The 21,808-nt window shown below is 38.0% G+C and overlaps 1 protein-coding gene across 7 annotated transcripts in view; it reads right to left on the bottom strand.

Moving 5' to 3' along the window:
- The window catches only part of clip1a (CAP-GLY domain containing linker protein 1a), a 125,720-nt gene that overhangs the window by 91,858 nt on the left and 12,054 nt on the right, over window positions 1-21,808 (bottom strand). For all 7 annotated transcript variants that reach the window (XM_052031877.1, XM_052031875.1, XM_052031871.1 and 4 more), the window contains exons 2-3: window positions 8,167-8,361; window positions 837-1,396 (exon numbers count right to left, since the gene is read on the bottom strand). In XM_052031877.1, the coding sequence (XP_051887837.1) occupies window positions 837-1,396; window positions 8,167-8,263 (657 nt within the window). In that variant the 5' untranslated portion in view covers window positions 8,264-8,361. The remainder of the gene's footprint in view (window positions 1-836; window positions 1,397-8,166; window positions 8,362-21,808) is intronic.

Raw genomic sequence — 21,808 nt, 5'->3', positions numbered from 1 at the left:
TGGTTGAATGATCACTTCATGGCATTTTGACGAAACTTAAATTGAGATCATCAGTTAGGTACCAAGCATCTCATGATAATGCTTCAGCGCAACCCCATGCCTGGATTCCTGTAACATCCTTTAATATTAGTGAAGGTAGAAGTAAAGATATACAGAAAAGCACTGGAGGAAATCTGGGAACAGAAAGACAAACAGTAGTCAGGCTTTGGTTAAAATGTACATGTTATATGTGTTGGACAATATTTTGAAGATAGCTTTTTCAATAAGATTTGATCAATGAAGAAGTGTACATTTGATTTGTTTTCTATCATGACAAGAAGCTAGGTTGTAAAGATTAAAAGTAATCTGATGATACCTTTTGTTCTATATATTTACTTACTTTGAAAAAGAGTGATTGCAAAATCTGTATCTAGCTTTGTCACCACAAGGGAAAAATAAAAATAAAGCAGATGCTGAAAATCTGAAATAAAAACAGGAAATGCTGGAAACATTCAGCAGGTCAGTGGAAATAGAAGTCAGATGAAGAGTCTTTGATTGAAACATTAACTGCCTCACCTGCTGAATGTTTCCAGCATTCTCTGCTTCTATTTGTCCCAGCAAGTGTTACTTAAGATCAAGGATTGCAGCTAGAAGTTTGTGAACACCAGGGAATCCTGAGATCTGGAAGGGGGCAAGACTCTGGGATTCAGCAAGCCTAAGGAATGTTTTTTGTAATACTGGAAGATGGGGCAGACATTACCACATCATACCAATAAATTGTGCTTTGTGCAAGATGTACGAAAACTACTCAAGTAGATTTTTTTCAAGAAGTAACATTAAATACTTAACAAACCTACCAGGACCCGATCTCCAATCTTTAATTCACGTTCCCCTTTTTTAACAGAACTAGCTTCTGAGAGATTTGACACAGATTCACTTCCTGTTTTTAAAAGATTGGACATGGCTGCAGAATCTTGAGCTCCACCCGATGCAGCTTTTTGTGCTGTTGATGTAGATGGAGCTGTTGCAACACTGGTTGATGTAGATGTTGGTGATGTGGCTCTGGAAACAGATGTTGCACGAGTCTGTGAACCACTAGCTTCACCATCTGTCACTGGGCTTCGCGACAACTTTGAAGGTCTTGTAAATATTCCACGCAATGGTTCACATTGGAAATATCGAACCCCAGCAACTGAACCATCATTTTTACCAATTGGTTCATCCAAGACAATTCCAGCCCATTGGCCAGGGGCAAACTGACTCTCCCCAAGGAACTGGATGTAGCCAGGTTTACTACCATTTACCCAGATGCGTTCTCCAATTTTGAAGTCAGCCACATGTTCTTCCTGAGCCTCCGTGGTGGATGCGCTTGAAGATTTCTCTCCAGGTGATGTCTTTTGTGTGGTAGCAATGGATGCTGTGTATAAGAAAAATAATGCCAATTATTTGATAACATACTTGAGATTTTCTTTTGAAAAGTTACTTTTCCTTTGATAATCTCCCCTCGTCTGCTTGGCAATGATTTCTTGTTACAGTGCACTTCTATGAACAGTAATCTCTGTATAGAATCATGCATATTGCCCTTCATGTGGCTATTGACAGTAAGCATAAAGGCAAGAGAGACAGGTCAAACCCAAGTTTAGCTGACACGCACCAGAAATCCTGGCTAATCTTCCCGTTTTTAGGCACAAGAATACAAGAAAATAGGAGGAGTGGTCCACCTGGCTGCTCAAGACTGCCCTGCCAGTCAATATTATCAAAAAAACAAGAGGGCATAGGTTAAAGGTGAAAAGAAGGAGTTTTAAAGGGGATTTGAGGGGAAAGTTTTGTTTTCGCTCAGAGAGCGGTTGATAGCTAGAAATTGTTGCCAGAGGATGTGGTGCAGTCAGATACAATCATTACATTTTAAGAGACATTTGGAAAGGCAAGGCATAGAAGGATATTGACCTAGTGTGGGCAAGTGGGATTAGAGTAAATGGACAAAGGTTGGCATGGGGCACGGTGAACCAAAGCCCTGTTTCTGTGCTGTATAACTCCAAGAGTCTATGATCATGGCTGATCTATACTTGTCTCAACTCCTCTTCTGTGCCAGTTATTCATACCCCTCAATTCTCCAATCTTTCGAAAAAGTTATCTACCTCCATCTAAGTACTTCCAATAACCTCATCTTCACAACCCTCTGGGGTAGAGAATTCCAGAGATTCATCATCATCTGCAAAAAGAAATTGCTATGCACCTGTTTTAAATAACGTGGCCTTTACCTACAATTATCTTGTAATCCAGAGCTATTGAGATGAAGTATAGTCCTGTAGCATAAACCCAACTTTGATTTGGTTAAACTCAATAGACCACTACAATAATTTGCAGACATTTTTAACCTCTTCCTCCTTCAACCTGAGGTTCCCACCTGCTTTAAGACCACCATTATCATCCTGGTATCTAAGAAAAACAAGGTAACGTGCCTTAATGACTACCACCCGGTGGCTCTGACATCCACCATCATGAAGTGCTTTGAGAGGCTGGTCATGGCACGCATTAACTCCAGCCTCCCAGACAACCATGACCCACCGCAATTCGCCTACCGCTGAAACAGGTCCACAGCGGACACATCCACCTAGCCCTACACTCATCTTTGGATCATCTGGACAGTTAAGACACCTACGTTAGACTATTGTATATTCAATACTACAATTCCAAGCAAACTTATTATCAAACTCGGGGACCTGGGACTTAACACCTCCCTTTGCTACTGGATCCTTGACTTCCTGACCGACAGACTGCAATAGGAGCTGCTTCACATCAGTGAAATCAATCAAAATTTGCCACAAGAAACAAAGGCAATGATGTTAGGGACAGTGACTAAATGTTTGGGCAATGAAGCAGGCTTTGAGATGGACAGCATGGAAACTAGGTTTCACCAAAGAATTCCAGAGAATGGGACACAGACAGCTGAAATCTGTATTAAGAAAATGCAGCATATTTGAAAGTCTTTCAGATCCTAAACAGAGGTTTCATCCAGCTATTCATATGCAAAATTATTCATGAAGAGCTATCAGTTCTTCAACTCTATTTATCCCTTCACCAACACCACTTAACTAATTATTAATCTCATCTGTTTTTTGTAGGATTTTGTTATGCATAAACTGGTGCCACTAAACAAAACTTGGCTATTTTGAAGTCCTTCAGTACTACTAAAAAATTGGAAAGGTAATAGATACTCATTTTAATCAACAATAAAGTACTTGCTTGATTTACTGTTTTTGAAAAGCATTTAACAATGTTATAAAGCAATTTGCCTACAATCATTTGTTAAAGATCAATGACCTGGAAACTTAATTCTGCCTCTGCACAGGTGATACCTGACCTGCTGAGTACTTACTAGCAGTTTTTGTTCTTATTTCAGATTTCCACTTCTGACATAATTAGCTTCTCAATAATCTTTGTGATCTCCTCTGCTCTCCGGCTCCTCGACCATGTGCTCACTCAGACCTCTGATCTCACTCTCAAAAACCTTTTGTAGTCATGCTACTTGATGGTAAATCCTATATAGGTCATCCAGAAGTTATGAACGCCCGACTTAAGGACACCCAAAATACAAACAAGCTTCCAGGATATTATTAAAAACATGTCTGACATATGTATATATGTTCATTCCTACGAATGGCAGAACTAGCTTCCTCTCTCTCTCCCCACTTTTAACCTTTCTTATCAGCCTTATGTGCTTTTGATGCGATTCATTACAATACTATGGAGGTATGATTACCATATCAAGTGATTTTCGTGTATTTTCTGACATGGACAAAATTGACTGGATGGACCTCTACGAAAAAACAGAATCTGTTCATTCGACACACACAAAATGCTGGAGGAACTCAGCAGGTCTGGCAGCATCAATGGAGGGAAATAAACAGTCGACACTTTGGGTCGAGACCGCTGAGTTCCTCCAGCATTTTGTGTGTTGCTCCCGATTCCAGCATCTGCAGAATCTCGTGTGTCTTGGAGAACCTGATCATTACCTGGGGACAGCCTGCATGTCTGTCTAGAGTTTTCTAATGACCTAGATGTTCCAGTCAGCAAAGAGTCACTTCCCTGTCCAAACAAACTCTATTCAGGAGATGCTGCAAAGAACATTGACAGCATGACTGCTGGCTAAGCCAGACTCACTAGTTCAGTCAGCTGTCAAGCACTTCAAAATGCTGTGAACGTTTTAAAATATTTCAGATGATCAGAAATTTGAGTCAGAATCAGATTCTTGTCCCCAGCAACTTCCACAACTTCACACTTTGTGGCTGGCAAAGACTCTGCATCAAAGCGCAGCTGGGAAATGCTGAAGAATGGCTGCCAGCAAGTTTGGGACTTTCCAGGCAGAACTGCTGGCATTTCCCCACAAAATTACGCCAACGTGTCACGAGTCAAAAATAATTTTTGGTTGATTTAAGTTTAGAGCTTCAAATTAGACTTGATGGCAAATACAAGTTGAAGTTTGACTATTCTCATTAAAACTTCACCTTTTTCCACAGGTCAGAACATCTCAAAAAGCTTCACACAGTTACTTTTACACTATGTAAAAAAGTATTATGCTGTGACTCTATGACAATAAGGAATCCTAGCTGGGAAGTCCACTTGATATGGTTGAGGAAGGAATTCTGACTTTCACATTGGGGAGAATATTTGTACTGGGGAGAATTCCCCACTCTTCAAAGGGCATTATGATTTTCAACATGCAGAAGATGCATATTCTGCTTAAGTTCCAATCCAAAGGCCATGTAGCCTTCCCAAAATGATAAGTCCAACTGCATGGCTTGAACCCAGTACTCAAAGCCAAAGTTTGCCCACGAAGACAAACTGACATTCTAATGATTCTAACCTTCCACAGGAGGAGAAATGGAAAATGTCGTTTTATACAGTGCAAGTACAAATATTCATCCTGCAGAAGCTGATTTAGTGACCCAGACGTTGCAGCAGAACTTTCAATGAGTTAGCGCTCACAATCATTAAATCTGACAGAAATTTCTGCAGTTTAACATGAAATTTAGAATATTAATGTCCACACTTCATTGCTTTTCCTGATGCTTTGCTAAAGTGGTATTGCTACTATGCATTGCCATGAAGTCACAGTTCTTATCCACAATATACCCAATAAGCGTACCAGAAGATACAGATTTTCTATTCAAATGTACATGAAATCAATAAAAATTTAAGGCTAAATTATTGCCAAAAAACCCCTCTAGCATCAAAATTTGACTTTTTCTTTGAAACAAGAGCAGACTCTCAGTTCTTCAAATCTTAATTATTATTGGAGATTTGAAAATGAATTTTTTTCTTTTTTGTAACTTCTCTCATTCTTTCAAACTATTTGTCCTTGCTTTATTTATTTCTTCTCTGTACTTATTAAATGTTCTAACTGATATTTCCTACTTTTGATTCTGAGCATCTTGTTAAAAATTCTTCAAAATGATTGTTAAAGATACACAGTTATGACTTGTAAGGTTCCCAGTAGCATTGGTTACCATGTGGAAAGTTTAAAAACAGTGCTCCATATCTATCCTTATCATCTATATCATTATTTTCTAGTGTTGTCTGGAACCTGCTGTACAATATACCCAAGTTATCAACATCCAGTACTCTATTACACATAAATTATGTAACAAAATTATATTCATCTTTGAATATTTCTTCTTCATACCAACAATTTCTAATGTACTCCAAATTCCTCTCTATTGTTCATACTGGACTCCCTGGATCTAATTGGCTTCTCTTATTTTTATTTACCCAGTTTCCTGAACTCACCATTCCTTATTTATGGTGGCTTACTCATCCTAACATTCCAAGGAATCCTACAGGTCTCTCATTCAAGTAGACATTCTCTCTGTTCAAACAGTGAATATCCACAAACTTTTGAAATGTTGGGACATCTCAACTTGGATTTTTCAAGTGTAACCTCCAACTTTATCATTTGCACTTTCAAAGGGATGTAAACCTTCATCTTTTTTTCCTATTCACCAGCTGCAAATGACCAATTCCAGTACCTCCATGCACAACTTAGATCTAAACTGCTAACTTGACTTAAACCAGAGTCCTCTATTACTCAGTTCCACATCATTATCATTAACAGTTCTGGATTTGTGTACTTTCCTGGTTATGAAATTCACTTTGTTCTCTTTTCCCCTCTTTCCTCCATATTGTTAAAGTATTTGTTATTTTTGTTAATGACATTCAAAGGCATTACAATGTCTGAATCTCCTCTCAACAGTACACTGGGGTCACCATGGATCAGAAGAGTAACTAGAATATTATTGCCAAAGCATGGTTAAAAAGGCTGGACATCTGCTGTGACTAACTCCTGACCACCCAAAACCTTTCTTTGCCTGGATGAGAATAGCTCCAATAACATTCAAAAAGCTTGATAACATCAAGGACAAAGAAGCCCATAAAGATTCACTGTCTCCATTGCCAACAAATTACAGTTGTAGTATATACAATCTATAAGGCGTACAACAGTAATTCGCAAGGCTACTCTGACAGTTCCTCTCAAACTTGCAACCTCTACCACCAAGAAACACAACTATCCAATGGCGATAACATAACCTGAAAGTCGTCTCCATGTCACATGCTATCATGACATGGAAGCACGTCATATCTCCTCTTTCCTACGGCAAAAAATCCGTGGAACTTGTAGTACTGGGGAAGTACTTTCACTAGAGGTACTACAATGGTTCAGATGCTGCTCACCAATACCTTTTCAAGTGCAAATGGGGATGGGTATTAAGTACTGCCTTGACAGCAGTGCCTATATCATGAAAGTGGATAAAAAGAAATGCTCTTAAGTTCTAAAATAGAAAACCTTACAATGTTTGGACTGTTTTTGCTCATTGATTCTCAGGAGGAGATACACAAATACAGGAAAGAGCTTGAGGAAATGATGCCAGTTACAGTAGTAGACATACAGACTGTCTCCTATAATAAAGGACGTATACTCTTTACTTTTTAATCTTTTCCCTGCATTTACTTCAATTTTTGTAATTACTTTTGCACTGTCTATTGTTACATAGTTTTCTCAGAAAAAAATTACAGAATATAGACAAAAGGGGAAGATTAAAAATCAATAAGACAAAGGCAGATAAAAATGTTGCAATATAGCCTTTTCTTCCATGATGAATTTTTAGCTTCAATAATACAGATGATACAGCAGTGAAAAAAGTATTATTTTTAGGTACATCTTTTGGAAACAATCCTGAAACAACAGGTACACAATTTAGAACCATTAAAATGCTATAGTAATTTTAAGATTTTTTCTAAGAATAGAGACACAGAAGCCATAAGAAAAACTGTGTTTAAGTGCTGCCTGACATTTTTGCAGTTAATTATGGTTCCACCTCACCAAATTTAATTACATCTAGTGGTTTATCCCTGCAGATCCAATGCCGTTGATCTTTCATTACAGTCTCAAAACTGTATGCTATCGTTTCCCTATAATAGAATTACTATTTCCCTCTTTCCCCTCTCACCACACCCAGCATCCCATACAAAGATTACATTTAAATTTGATTTTAATTAATCAAATAACTGTTGAATGTGTCAGCACAATGGTAGCTCACACAAGGCCACATTAAGTATTAAAGTCTGTTTCTATACTGGAATAGTGCCAGTGTTTAAAAATGAATACAAACAAAGGTTTTCATATTTGTAAATGGAAAGTACAAAGGAAATGCATAGAAAATATTCAATTTACTACTCACGATTCCCCACATCGAAAATATATTGTTGGTTTCTAACTAATAAAACTGGATATTCCTCTATTCTCCATTGTGTGCAATAGTAAGCATGCAAACTAACTAGAAAGCAACTGAATTATAAGACAATTAAAAAGGTTGATGCACCTTTTTGAAATTTGATTACCCAAGCTGTGCAAAAGTGTTCATGTTAACAATGCATCTTAAAACAATACCTTAGTATTTTACTTAAGCATTTAGCTGGCTCAGTTGAAGCTTATAACCAAACAGACCTTAAGACGGCAGTAGAACTGTACGATGAATCTCATTACACATTTCCATCAAACAGATTTAACAAAGCACTGCTCCAGGATGTAAAGCAAAGCAAAATCTTCCCCAAATAAATTTAGAATGGTAAACCTAGCCTTCATTTACAACATACATAAAGTCTAGACAGGAGATTCTAATGACTTACTTGCCGATTGTGAAGAAGCCGCTTGCTTCACTGCAGTACTTGCTGGCTTGGCAATCTTGCTGGGAGCTTTCAGCCCACTAGGTTTTAGCAGACTCATCCTTCTTCTGTGCTTCCTTATTCCAGCCTTTGTTTCAAAAAAAGTCTTTCCAAATCATCGAATCATCTGCACTGTTTTTATATAATGTCATCTAAAACCTGCAGAAAGAACATTACAGAGTGAAAAGGTATTTTAGCTGCCATGAAATGGGTTTGAAGTGTTGCAGGAAGCAGTACATAAAACAGCTTCCTCCTGACAAAGCACAATGCTCTTTTCCACATGCCTGAGCTCCTATGAAGGACTTCAATGAGGTCCTTCCCAATGCTATGCTTGTATTTTTTTTTAAAAAGACAAATGTTTGAAAAATAACCATTTTTTGCTTTAATTTTATTAATCACTCTTCATATCTGAACATGCAATTTAAAATTTTTCACTAATTTGTCAAACAAGGTTCCAACATTTTGTAACAGAACACACTTCCTAGCTGGTTTATTTTTGATAATCAGTTAAAATATTTAGTCCCTTTGTTTACCAAATAAATGTGATCTTTGATTATATTCCCAGTTACACATTATCTTGCCAAACCAAGGACACGTTATACTAAAACACAAAGCAGCTACCAATATATAATTATACATTTTTAAAACATCAAAGGCAATAACATATGATTAAACCATGAATCTCATGTATTATTAATGACCATACTCCACAGAAGCCAGTGATTAATTCTGTCTGAAAAAGAAAACAGTGCATTGGTGTTACTTGCTCAATGAATCAACACATCATTTTTACAAGGTCCCTTGCAACTCTCACCATGGAATAGTGTTCACTTTCAAAAGGAATGAACTAAACATTATCTAAACACAGGAGGGAGCTAACGACGTGCAGGTAGACGAATTCAACACATTCCTGAAGTGCTTTAACAATTACTGCATCCACTATTAGGAATGCCATCCTTAGATTTCAGTTACTAGACTTCAGTGACAACACAGTAACAAGCTAAACAACCAAGTGCATATGATTGTTTATTGCACCCCCCCCAACCAAATAACATTACCCAACTGGTTCCTGTATCTCACCCTGGTCTTCTTTTCCTTCATTAGCTTATACTATCGAATTCTAAATGTTTAGCTTTTCCCTCAACTCTAACCTCTGAAAGCAAATTCTTGAGCTGAAACTCTGAGTGCAATTCATTTTCTGCTATGTTCTAAATTTTAACGAAGTTACTCTTGCATCACTGCTCTCTTTGGCTGATCTGTCAGCTGCAGTAAGAACCTGATTTTCTTCCATCTTTACAAAATTATAACTCCTTTAGCATTGCATTCCATAAATGTATGCTGAATTCAAAAACTGTTACAAGCATACAAATTAGCCTCTCAAGGCTGCTCTGCCAATTAATATCATTGCTGAATCTGAGTATAACCTCAACTCCACATTCCCAGCTACCCATGGTAACCTTTCACGCTTTGCATATTAAGAACCTATCTACCTCTGCTTTAATAATATTCAGACCATGCACCGTTTGAGGAAGAGTTTCAAAGACTCACAATTCTGAGGGAAAAAAAAGGCCTCAACTTGTCTTAAAAACACAACTCATTTTTGAATAACGATGCCTGGTTCTAGACTCTCCCACAAGAGGAAACATTTCCTCTGCATCCACCCTAGCATCATATGTGTTTCAATTCTTTAAAACTTCAGAGAATACAAGTTTACCTTGTCTTCCTCATAAGACAAGCTGGCCATGCCAGGTATTAGTCTAATAAACCTTCTCCAATCTGCTTCCAATGCATTTATATCCTTCCTTAATTAAGGAGAACAATACCGTACACAGTACTACCTATGTAGCCCCAGCAATGCCCGATGTAATTGAAGCATAAACTCCCTACTTTTGCATTCCCTCAGCAATAAACAGTAACACTCTGTTAGCTTTCCTAATTACTTGCTGTTACTGAATACTAAAATTCTGCAAATCATGCACTTGGTCATTCAGATCCCCTTCCATCTCAACAATCTATTGAGATAATGATTCTTTTATTCTTCCCACAAAATGGACAATTTCACCATGTTACCTCCTACAACATGAGTTTTAATTTCCACAATAATCTTTAATGCTACACCTATCAAATGCCTTCTGGAAATCCAAGTATAGTGCATCCACTGGTTCACCTTTGTCAACGACACATTACTTCTTCAAATAACCCCAATAAGTTGGTCAAGCAATATTTTTCTTTCATAAAATCTTGCTGACTTTGTCAGATTACCTTGAATTTTTCCAAGTGCCTTGTCAATATAAATTTTCTTTTCAAACTGTTACAAATTAAAGCAGATACAATAGTGGTGTTTAAGAGGCTCTTAGACACACGAATATGCAGGGAATGGAGGGATAAGGTTCAGGCAGAAGAGATCTAGTTTCATCATGGCCCAAAGGGCCTTTTCCTGTGCTGTATTGCAGTATATTGCATTGTATGTATTGCATTAAAAATTTGAGGAATGTACTCCACTATGAGCAAAAGGTAAATAAACTACAATATATCAAATACAAATTTAGATCTTAAAGCAAGCTACCACTAACCATTCAAAATAGATGTAAAGCTTCAACTGATCCCTACAAATTTTACTTCCTAAGAGCAGAACTGCTCAATTATTTTTATCAAGAAGACTGGAGAGAACTTTTATTTTACGAATTTCAAATTTAAAACCCGTTCCACCATTACTTAGCCCAATTATGGCATTTACATGTCTTATTTACAATGATAAGGCACCTGTGCTTCTGGAACTGACACATTCTATTGTGCTATTTTCATTTCAAATGTTTCACATCCTGATCCACACAGTCACTTATTTTTACCACATTGCTAGTTATATGCTCTTAATGCTCACTTGCTTAATAGCTAAATATATCCAAAATTGTCAACAAGTTGAGAGAGAGAGAGAGAGATTCCAGACAATACATTCATTCAATTATTAGTGCAAAACAAAACCACATTAAGCTTAAGCGTTCAGGTCATATGCTTTGATAATCCCAATTTATTTTACACTTGGTCTGGAGCAGCAGTTCTTAAAGTTTAGGTCATGACAAGAGACAGGCAGAGAGAAATAAATTTAGAGCAGGAGATTTTCATTAACATGTTTAAAAGAATGCTTCCCTGATCTGCATTGTTTTCTGTAACAGGCAAATGAGCAGCAGAGTCCAGAGTAATTCAGTCAAGGTGGCAGTGGTCAAGTAAGGTGAGTGACACTCGCGGATGAATCTGTACCCTCAGCACCCATGATTTAAGAACCTCTGCTTTAGAGGAAAAGTAAAATGGCAGTCATCCATGTACATCAATGTGGTTTTATTTCATGCTGCACCATGAATTTAGTAGAACTTACTAATTTTACTACTCATACACATAGAGCCATACAGCATGGAAACAGGCCCTTATCCCACTAAACCCTTCCTATCCATGTACCTGTCCAAGTGGCTTTTAAATGTTGTTAACGTACTTGCCTCAACCACTTCCTCTGGCAGCTCATATACGGACCACCCTTTGGTTGAAAAAGTTGCCCCTCAGGTTCCTATTAAATCTCACCCCTCTCAACTACGCTGTTTAGTTCTTGATTCCCCAACCCTGGGAAAAAGACTGTGTGTATTCACCCTTTCTAGGCCTCTCTATAAGATCACCCCTCATTCTCCTATGCTCCAATGAATAAAATACTAGGCTGCTCAACCTCTCTCTATAACTGAGTCCTTTGAGTCCTGACAACATCCTCATAAATCTTTTCTGCAAACATGTTGACAAATAAGGATATACTTAATTAGAATATTAAACAAGTGAGCAACAAGTACAGTGGTTTAATGTTAAGAGCTACAACAGCTTAACATGTAATCTTGACTTAAGATTGCATAACTAATTCAGCAGGACGATTTGTTTGACTCACTTGTCAAAATAGTGAACTTGATTGGAAGAAATCTAATGCAAGCCAGATTTCTAACATATTAGCTTATTCATAAAATTTTCAAATAATGACATAGTACATTCACGTCACCATCCTTAGTACACTATTATTCCATTCACATTATATTAGCATGATAAATTTTCCTTTACATTCGTGCCTTCAAACAGTCTGAAGGTTCTATGTAATAAGGTCCCAGCACATCACTCTGCAATGGCAGAAAGGATTTAATCTGCGGCCACTTCCACAGAAGAACTTGAAAATAATGAGTGGCTTCTGCACTGCAAGTACAGGAAGTCCCCAGGTTACGAACGAGTTCCATTTTTGAGACTGCTCATGACCTGATTGTGTGTGTAACTCGGAACAGTGTCCGCACATGTGCACTTGGCCCGGGGATCGCGGCCGCACATGGCCCCGGCCACACGTGCGCACTTGGCCCGGGGTTGGGCCAAAGAAGGTGTACTGCCGCCGTGGTAGGATTGGGGGCCAGGCCGCGAAGGTCGGTTCGTAAGTACAGACGTTTGTAAGTCGGGCGTTCGTAAATCGGGGACTTCCTGTACAAGGTATGGGCCACATCTGCACTGTATTAGGAAAACCCGATAATACCTTGCACCTGATAGCCAGGTGGGGTTACTTCCAGTAATCCTGTTGGCACAATCCCACTTTCTGCTTCATTTTGGCTATAACCTCCACCCAGTTTTTGATGCATGCCAGCAGCTCTTCCCAACCACATTCCCAGCACTTTCCAATGCAAGGCAGATCATTCCATGATCTCTATGCTGGCTGTCAAAACTTTCACCACCGCTTTCCTAGAGCTTGGTGGTTTCTCTCCCTATCAATTACACCTCTAGTTTTCTCACTATTAGATTAGGTTAATCTGCATGTTAGACTAATTCTCAATTTATAATTGTTGAATGGTTGGGATTGTAAAGCAATACATTTCTCTCAGTCTGTTGTTGGGTTTAATTGGCATGCTATTTAAAATTGAAATTCCAGTCAATCACAGATGGACCTTGTTCCTGCTGACTAGTTCAAATGCCAAACATTATTATTTGGAGTTAGTCAAAGTCATCCCTTAAGCCTCATATACCAAATTACTGAAAACAATGCATAACTATCACAAAAGTTTCTAAACTTGGGGTTCACAAAAGCGATGTTATTTAAAAGAACTTTTGCAATGTGCTTTGCTATCAAATGAAAGCCTAAAACAAAAAACTAAGGTTACATCAGTCAAGAAGCATCACAGTATGAAGGAAAAATGTGATTTTTTTCCCCAAGAACAGCAGCAAACTTCATCAAGCAATGTTTCAACATCAGAAAAACGAGTTCAAATAAGATTTCATGTTTTCTTTTTAAATTTGTGTTAGTATGCAAAAGTCCAACAGATCTTACACTGTAAAACTAAACTTTGACTCTCTCTTCATGATCCAAATACCAGGGTGTTGGTATGTAAAATAACTTTTTTATTATTCAAGACACTGTGACTTATTAAATTACCATTTCATGCATTCAATCAAATCAGGGCAGACCTAAAAGCATCTTACCAAGTTAACCTGCACATAAAGGAGAAGAAATCCTATATAGTGGGAAAAGATCTTATCAAGCCTTATGTAAAAGTCATCTATAAAACTCTTTCAGATGAAGCAGCAGCATGGACGGTGGATTCTATCCCCCTCTCAAATTATACTGTTGGACAAAGGATTCAGGATATGTTGTGATATTCCGAAAGTTGCTGCAGAGGAAATACAAAGTATTTGCTCTTCAATTGGATTAATCAATAGACATTTGTGAGATTTAAAATTGATGATGTTCAAGAAATAACCACCAAAAAGGGAGGACATTCTCACAGGAATCGATTCAAACCTGAACGATCTGCTTTGGAATGGACTGACTGTGTAGAGATCACTGCAGAGACAGTGCCAGGGATAAAATGGGTTGCCAGTCAGGCTTTATTGTTTGTGTTCAAAAACTTGCACCTGATCTAAAAGTGACCACTGCACTTCGCATAGCAAGGGCCTGACATCCAAATCATTGCAGGGTGTAGTGATAGGTTCACTTCACAAAATTGTGAACTTGATTAAGAGGCTTCCCTATCAGCCAACTATTCTGTGCACTCTATAAGAGATGAGACTTGAGGGCTTTTGCAACTATCTTCCTTAAAGGGTGGTGCAAGCAGAGTCTTAGAGTATCTTTCAGGCAAAGACTGATTGATACTTGATAAGCAGGAGGATGAAAGATTACTGAAGCTATTCAAGAACATGGAGTTGAGGTTACAAACAGATCAGCCATCATCGTATTATGTGGCAGATTAGGCTAGAGGGGCCAAGTGGCCTACTCCTGCTCCTAATATATATTTTTGTATGCATGGTGATAGCCCATGAGCATTTCCTGTTCCATACAGACAACTGTCCAGGGGAATGTCCCTGTACTTCCTGCCTTTCTTAAAGGGAATGATAATTCTCCTGTAGAAAATCTAAAACTTGGCATATTGAACCACATGGCTGGGCTGTAGGAAAACTTTTGGAATTACTTTTCCAAAAAACACCAAAAAAAGTATTAATTGGCAAAGTTCACCTTGTTGGCAAACCCAAGTTGTTCCAAATGGTTTAGGATAAGTCTAGCTGAGATGGAAGGATCATAGAGAACCTATGACTCAATAATGCCAATGCAAACTCATGGAAGCTTTGAAACAAACACAGAGTTCTGCATTTCCCATCTCTAGCAGGAATATTTTTCATGCTTGGCTAAAAAAGCTGTGAATACTCTGGAGACCAGATACGTAAATCAACTGGAGGCCAGACCATGACCTCAGACTGGCCTAATCAAAGGCTGAGCAGAGAATAGAAGTGCTTGTTGCACATTATAAGAGCCTCAATGCTGTCAGTAAGACATTTTTATTTACATGCAAAATTTGTATTTCTTTTTCAAAAAAAAATTACTTTCGAGGCCCAATGTTTTTTTTAAATCTCGTTCCTTGCTGACTCACAATGCCAGCAGGTTTTCATTCATAGCTCTTACAAACTAATCTGAATCAGCATAAGTCATCAGGAAATTCTTTCATAGTCAAACATAAGATAGGTTTGAAGAAGCAGTGAGCTACTGTTTAGATCCTGACATAAAGAAGTTTATAAACCCAATCCTAAGGTAAATATTTTTCCAATCCCCACCCATCACCCATATTTCAAAGGCAACCTTAACCATATATAAGCATTTACTATTTATTTTAAAAATCAAATCTCATTGCATAAACACACAGTCCTTTCAATAATTCAACTGAAACTTAACAGTATTCGCTTCAGCTTGTAAATCCTCTGCTTTAGTAAAAATAACAATGATTCTGCAGATCAGCACAAGCACATTCAGAAATGGTTCAGTGATGCTGAAATTACACCAGCTTTAATATACTACAAAATCTGTTTAGATTTAGTTGCACATTTAGATATAAAACTGTCTTTAGCAAATACCTGTGCATGATTTCACTTTCTAAAGGAGCTTTTTATTCTAGGGCAATTGGGTGCAGCAGCATTTTGGTTCAGATACCAGACTCGTAATCAAGAGGACATTGGTTCAAAATGTTCACCGTAAAAAAGTGACTTCAATTTTGAAGTACGTAAATAAACCATAAAGTTGTCAGATGTTTATTAAAATGCTACTGGTTCACTGCTATCCTTTCCTGGCCCGGCCTATGTGCAGTTGACTGTCCTGTGGAATGGCTCAACAAGTCACTGATTTACATTTCCATGGACATTAAAGATGGTCAATAATTTTGGTCTGGCTACTGTTGCCCATGCCTTGAGAATGTAAAACAAAATCACTAGTTCTGTTGCATCGTGAAATGGTATCAAACAAACCTACGACTGGAAGCGCTATTACCAGTGGTGTCCCACAGGTGTTGGTATACAGCTTCTTGCATTTTGTAGTCTATGTCATTGATTGAGAACCAATTGAAGGAGCCATGATAAAAAGCTTATAGATGACACTAAAATTGGTTGTTGTATGATCATGAGCAAAGCTTTGGGCAGAATGATGACAGATTGTCTGAGCAGTTAGGCAGAAAAATAGCAATTCAAATCTAATCCACATAAGAGTGAGGTGATGCATTTGAGGGAGGTACAAAAAGGCAAGGAAACAAGCAATAAATGGGAGGATACCAAGGGATGTGGAAGAACAGAAGGACCTTCTGTGTGCAAATTCACAGAGATTTAAAAAGGAGCAGGACAAATCAATAATACGGGTAAAAACACTTTCCTTTATTTGCCAAAGCATAGAATAGCAGGGAGATTCTACTAGAACAATAGAGAACACTAGTTAGGCCACATCTTGAGTACAGTACTATTGGCACATTATAGATGCAGTTGCACTGAAAAGGATACAAAGGAGATTTACAGAAACACCTCCTAATCCTGGGCAAAGTAGCCATGAGGCAAGACGGGAAAAGCGAGGGTTGATTTCTTTGGGACAGAGGAGGCCAAGCAGACATTTAATTGATAATATATTAAATTACATAGAGCCTAGACAGTGTAAATAAGAAAGACCTATTTCCCTTAGTGGAGGGGTCAAAACCAGGGGTCATAAACTTAAATTAGGATTAGAGGGAAGATGACAAAAAAATGTTTTTGCCCTGAACACAGTAGGAGTCTGGAACTCCTTGCCAAAATGAGTGCTGGAGGCAGAAACATTCATCACATTGAAATGGAATTTGGATGTGTAGCTGAAGAACATAACCTGCATGACTCTGGATCATGATGAGATTAGAGAGGGCAACTCTTTTTAGAATGAGACATAATGGACCTTGAGGTCCAATTCTCTGGATCTCTGAAAGTGGCAGCACTGGTGGAGGAGGTGGCAACAAAGGCATATAGGATGCTTGCAGTGGCTGTGGCAAAGAATACAAGAACTGGGATATCATAATAATTGATTATAATAGCTTTAGTAAAAGCTTTATAAAACATTGATTAGGCAGACCTGGAGTAGCGTGTGCAGTTCTGGTCACCTCACTAAAAGAGGATGTTATTGCACTGGAGAGGCTGCAGAGCAGATTCATCAGGATGTTGCTGGGATTGGAGCATTTCAGTTATAAAGAGAGACTGGATAGGGTGGCCTTGTTTTCCCTGGGAGAGAGGAGACCGAGAGGTGATCCGAGAGGAATATAACCTTATGCAAGTGGATAGATAGGATACATAGTAAAATCTTTTTCCCATGGTAGGGGTATCTAAGACAAGATGGCATAGGTTTAAGGTGAGAAGTAGGAGGTTTAAAGGAGATCTGAGGGGGAATATTTTCATAGAGGTTGGATAGAGAATGGAATCTGCTGCCTGAGGTGGTGGTGAAGGCAGATACTATCGCAACATTCAAGAAGCCTCTAGACATGTATTTGAATCACCAATGCATAGAAGGCCTAATGTGGACAAATGGGATTAGTAAAGATATGTACAACAGGCATGGAAATGGTAGGCCAAAGGGCCTGTTTCTGTGCTGTACAATTCTATGACTTTCATTGACTCTTCCTTTGTTGTACATTTTCTGTGCTTCACTAACACAGAAATTGTTAATATACAGTTTGCATATTCAATTCCATTTTAGACACTGTAACAATATTCCTAGTATTAATTATATTTACTTCTCTGTGCTTGGTTGAATCTTGATGTAGCTATGCAACTAACAATCTAACTTAATTGACAAAATGCTTGCAAATTATATTCTCCATTTATATATAACGGAGTTAGAGGAATTTTACGCAATTATATCAGGCACATTCATGTAAACACAATTTGCATGCTACATACAATAGTCTACATAATGTAGTAACATTATTTATATTATAGATTACAACTAAATAAACCTCAGTACAATGCATGCAAACTTTATTTAAATGGCAAATAGTTAAACTTTATTTAATGTAAACACTATTTGAAAGGGATTAGAAAAGCATATGTACACAAAAGGTAATTGCACCTTAACAAGATGTTGTTAACTGTTTTTCTTCTTGCATTCATTGCCATTGCTGCTTTCTTCTTATGAAGACCCTCGGGATCAAGGACGACTACTTTCAACTCTTGTTCTGAGGCAAATGACAAGACCGATGTGGAACCTGCAGACTCCACTACAGATTGACAGGAGGTGCCTGATGGAGCAGCTGGGTGAGTAGCTTGTGGGGTGGTGCACTTCTTCCACTGTTTGCCATGGGCTTCTGTGTGCTGCCAACACATGGACTGAGGCTCTCAGTACCAAATGTACCACTTCCACTTTGAGCAGTGGGGCCACGGATGTTGCAATTTTTCAAGGAGATTTCGAGAAAATTCTTGATATTTTTCTGCAGCCTGCCTGATAATTTCTTCTCGTGATGGAGCTCTGAAAACTTGCGTTTTGTTCAGGAGGCTGGTGTAGGCATTCAAATTATATGGCCTACTCAATGGAGCAGAGTGAGTGTAATTAGGAATGGAATTTTGGCCAGAGTGGGGACAATGAAACAGATCCTCTTCCAATGGATTTGGAGGATTTTGCAGAGACAGATTTGATGACGTCTCTCCAGTGTTTTGAGGTGACTGCTGTAGATAGTCCAAGTGTCATAAACATACTGAAAGGTAGTAATCACTGCTGCCCAGCAGACTACTTGTTTTCTGCAAGTTTGAGGTCATGATCTTTAAACTGCCTTTACATCAGCTGGCCAAGGGCTGTGCAAGTGCACTGAAAATAATGGCAAATCACTGTCAGGGGTTTCTCAACCAGCTCCTCAAAGTAGCCAAAGAGCTGCTCTCTGAAACAGTTATAATTTTGTCCATCTAGTGATACAGTGGACATGACCTTCACAGAATGACAACTCCAATATAGGGAGCAGCAACAACCACCAAAGACGTATGGGTAGGTTAACACGGGTGTAATTGGGCAGTGTGGACTGATTGGACCGGAAGGGCCTGTGACTGAGCTGTATAAAATAAAGTAAGACCTTTTACTCCAACCGAGTGAGACTGTGGAGCACCTTCCTTAAATTTAGCTGCTGGTTGAAATGCATCCCCGTCTTACATTTGCTTCATGAGGGCATGCAAGCAGTGATCCTAACCAAAGCAGTCAGTGTCAGTGAAAACTAGCATTAATCAAGGTTGCATCATTGCCCTGACACTTTTCTCAAGATAAGATGTCTTTATTAGTCACATGTACATCAAAGCACACTGTGAAATGTGTCTTTTGCGTAGTGTTCCGGGGGCAGCCCGCAAGTGCCGCAACACTGCACTTTACCTCCAAGTTCCTGCTGGAGTGGAACCGATTTACAGGACTAAATAAAAAATGTTTAACCTATGGAACCTGTACCCTAAAATCAAGGGCACCCCAGCCTCAGTAGACAAAGTGCAGTATGTGAATGATGCTGGGATTTGCATATGTATGCAATCAATGATATACATTTCACAATAAAAGAGTGAAGTCTTCTAAAATGTGAGTTAGCCAGCATCAATAGGATGCAACAGACTGATCAGGTTAGCCAGCAGCATTATCTGAGGTAAACATATCTGAAGAGCAACTGCTGAAAAGTTGTACTGCTCTGGTAGTCTAGTTGCTTGGGTACAAAGCAAACACATTATAGGTAAAAAAAAATTCCTTCCTCATTTGAAAATATGCACTAACAGTTACAGAGGTTTATTATTTTACTGGAGAAATGATTATGGCCCAAATTTTGAAGTGATAATAATGTCAAAACTACTGTTGTTCACCATCATTACAATATAAAATTAATAGCAACTTTGGAATTCCCACACAGGCTTAATTTAACACAGTAATCCCCTAAATTGCTGTCAATGATTCAGTCCTCCTGTAAAGATGTCACCAATGAAATTAAGAGTAATTTAGAGTACAGTCTCATGATATAGTACATTGTTACTATATTGTATATACTATAAAATATTGTACATTGTTACTTAGCCTGTCTGTTCTATTGGGTTACCAAGCCATAAAATAGCTGAACAAATCCTGTCTCGAAAAGAAATTTTATGTATTAATATTGTATTTCCCTTCCTTAAGTATTTTAAAATATTTTTATGAAAGCTTATATCTTAATAATGTTTAGGGTCCAATACTTATTAAATGTTTAAAAACTTGTATACAAATTTGATTTTCCCCCTTTGTGGTTTGCTGTGAGGCAAATCTTTAGTGTGATTGGTTGCTCTACCAGCTTGATGACAGTTCAGTTGCTGGGTGCCAGAGATCCTATTGAACTGATATCTGATAAGAAAAGGAGCTGGGAAGGATTAACTTTGCATCAGAGATCACTAGACTATTTTAGGTATCTCTCTTTAAGGTGAAAGGAGAGCACTATTATTTTACCACTGGTGAGAGAGTAAAGTCAGGAAATTCAAGACCTGTTAGTCTAATGCACAGTTATTGGAAACCATGATGAAGACTAAGTGATTGAGCAGCTAAAGAAATTTGAGTTGATTAGAGGAAGTCAATATGGATTTGTAAAGGGAAAGTTGTATCTAACAAATGTTAATGATTTTTTTCTGAAGTGATCAAAATAGTACGCAATAGAATTTCAATGTGTAGTCTTTAAGGACTCAGAAGTGATATATATTAAAGTTTTTACAAAAGAGACCATTAACAATAATTAAAGTTCATAGAATCAAGGGCAAGATATTGAATTATTTAGGTGATTGATTAAACCAAAGGAGATTTGGAACAGCTGATACTTAGAATTGGAAGGGAGGAGCTAAATGGCCTCCCATGAAGATGTGTGTTGGGGTCTCATCTAATCCCTACATTTATTAATGGCTTTGATAATACAATAGAGATCCATACATCCACTTTTGACAACAACAACATTTAGTGTATTATAAAGGATTATAGACCATAGCATAATATTAAAGTGACACTGGAAGTTTTGGTGAGAGGGCAAAACTGTTGGAGATAGACTGCAATGCAGGTGTCAAGGGATCCATTTTGGACAAAAAGAATAGAGAATCTGGTATCAATCTTATGAAGTATGCAAGGGCAAAACTCAGCCAAGCGCTAGGTGCAGATTGTTGAGCTTGTAGAACTGACTGCTGGCTTGTGCAGTTAACACTAATTTGCTGTAGTTCTTAGAGGAAGAAACCAAACCCATTTCTACCTTTATAAAATGATAAAAATCAGAATGAGTGTAATCTCCTGGATTAGTTTTGATCCACTAAAAATGCCGGTGAGTGTTCTTCCAATCTTTTGTGCTCACTGGTCTGGGGTTTAATCCAGTTTTATCTGCATTACAAAGCTTAGGCTAAGACATGGAACAGGGTAGACAGATGAATAGGTCTTTTCCCATCCATTTTTGTCCATTCATCACATTACTTAAGTTTATCCATTCCAAACCTCATTATTAAGAGCATGGCATTTATAATTGTCTGTAATAAATCCATTTTCTGAAACTGCACGTGGCTTTTATCGTAGCTCAAGCAACATTGCACACCATATATAACTTCAAACTTTCTAAATACATATTTTAATACATCCATACAACACTTAATTAATAATCCTACGTTATTTTTCTTTCTGTATCAGTTGCAACACATATCTCATTGGCAAAAAACAGTGGTACAAGATGTGTACAGTTTCTCGATTATAACACAATTTCATGAAAAAAACTCCAAAACCTTTTTCTTTCTCCAAGCCTTTATTGGAAAATAGTCTTCTGTCTTAAATCACATA

The sequence above is a fragment of the Pristis pectinata genome, chromosome 17, assembly GCF_009764475.1.
Source record: "Pristis pectinata isolate sPriPec2 chromosome 17, sPriPec2.1.pri, whole genome shotgun sequence".
NCBI lineage: Eukaryota > Metazoa > Chordata > Chondrichthyes > Rhinopristiformes > Pristidae > Pristis > Pristis pectinata.
Note: the sequence above shows the minus strand (reverse complement) of the source record. Positions and strands in the feature narration are given on the sequence as shown.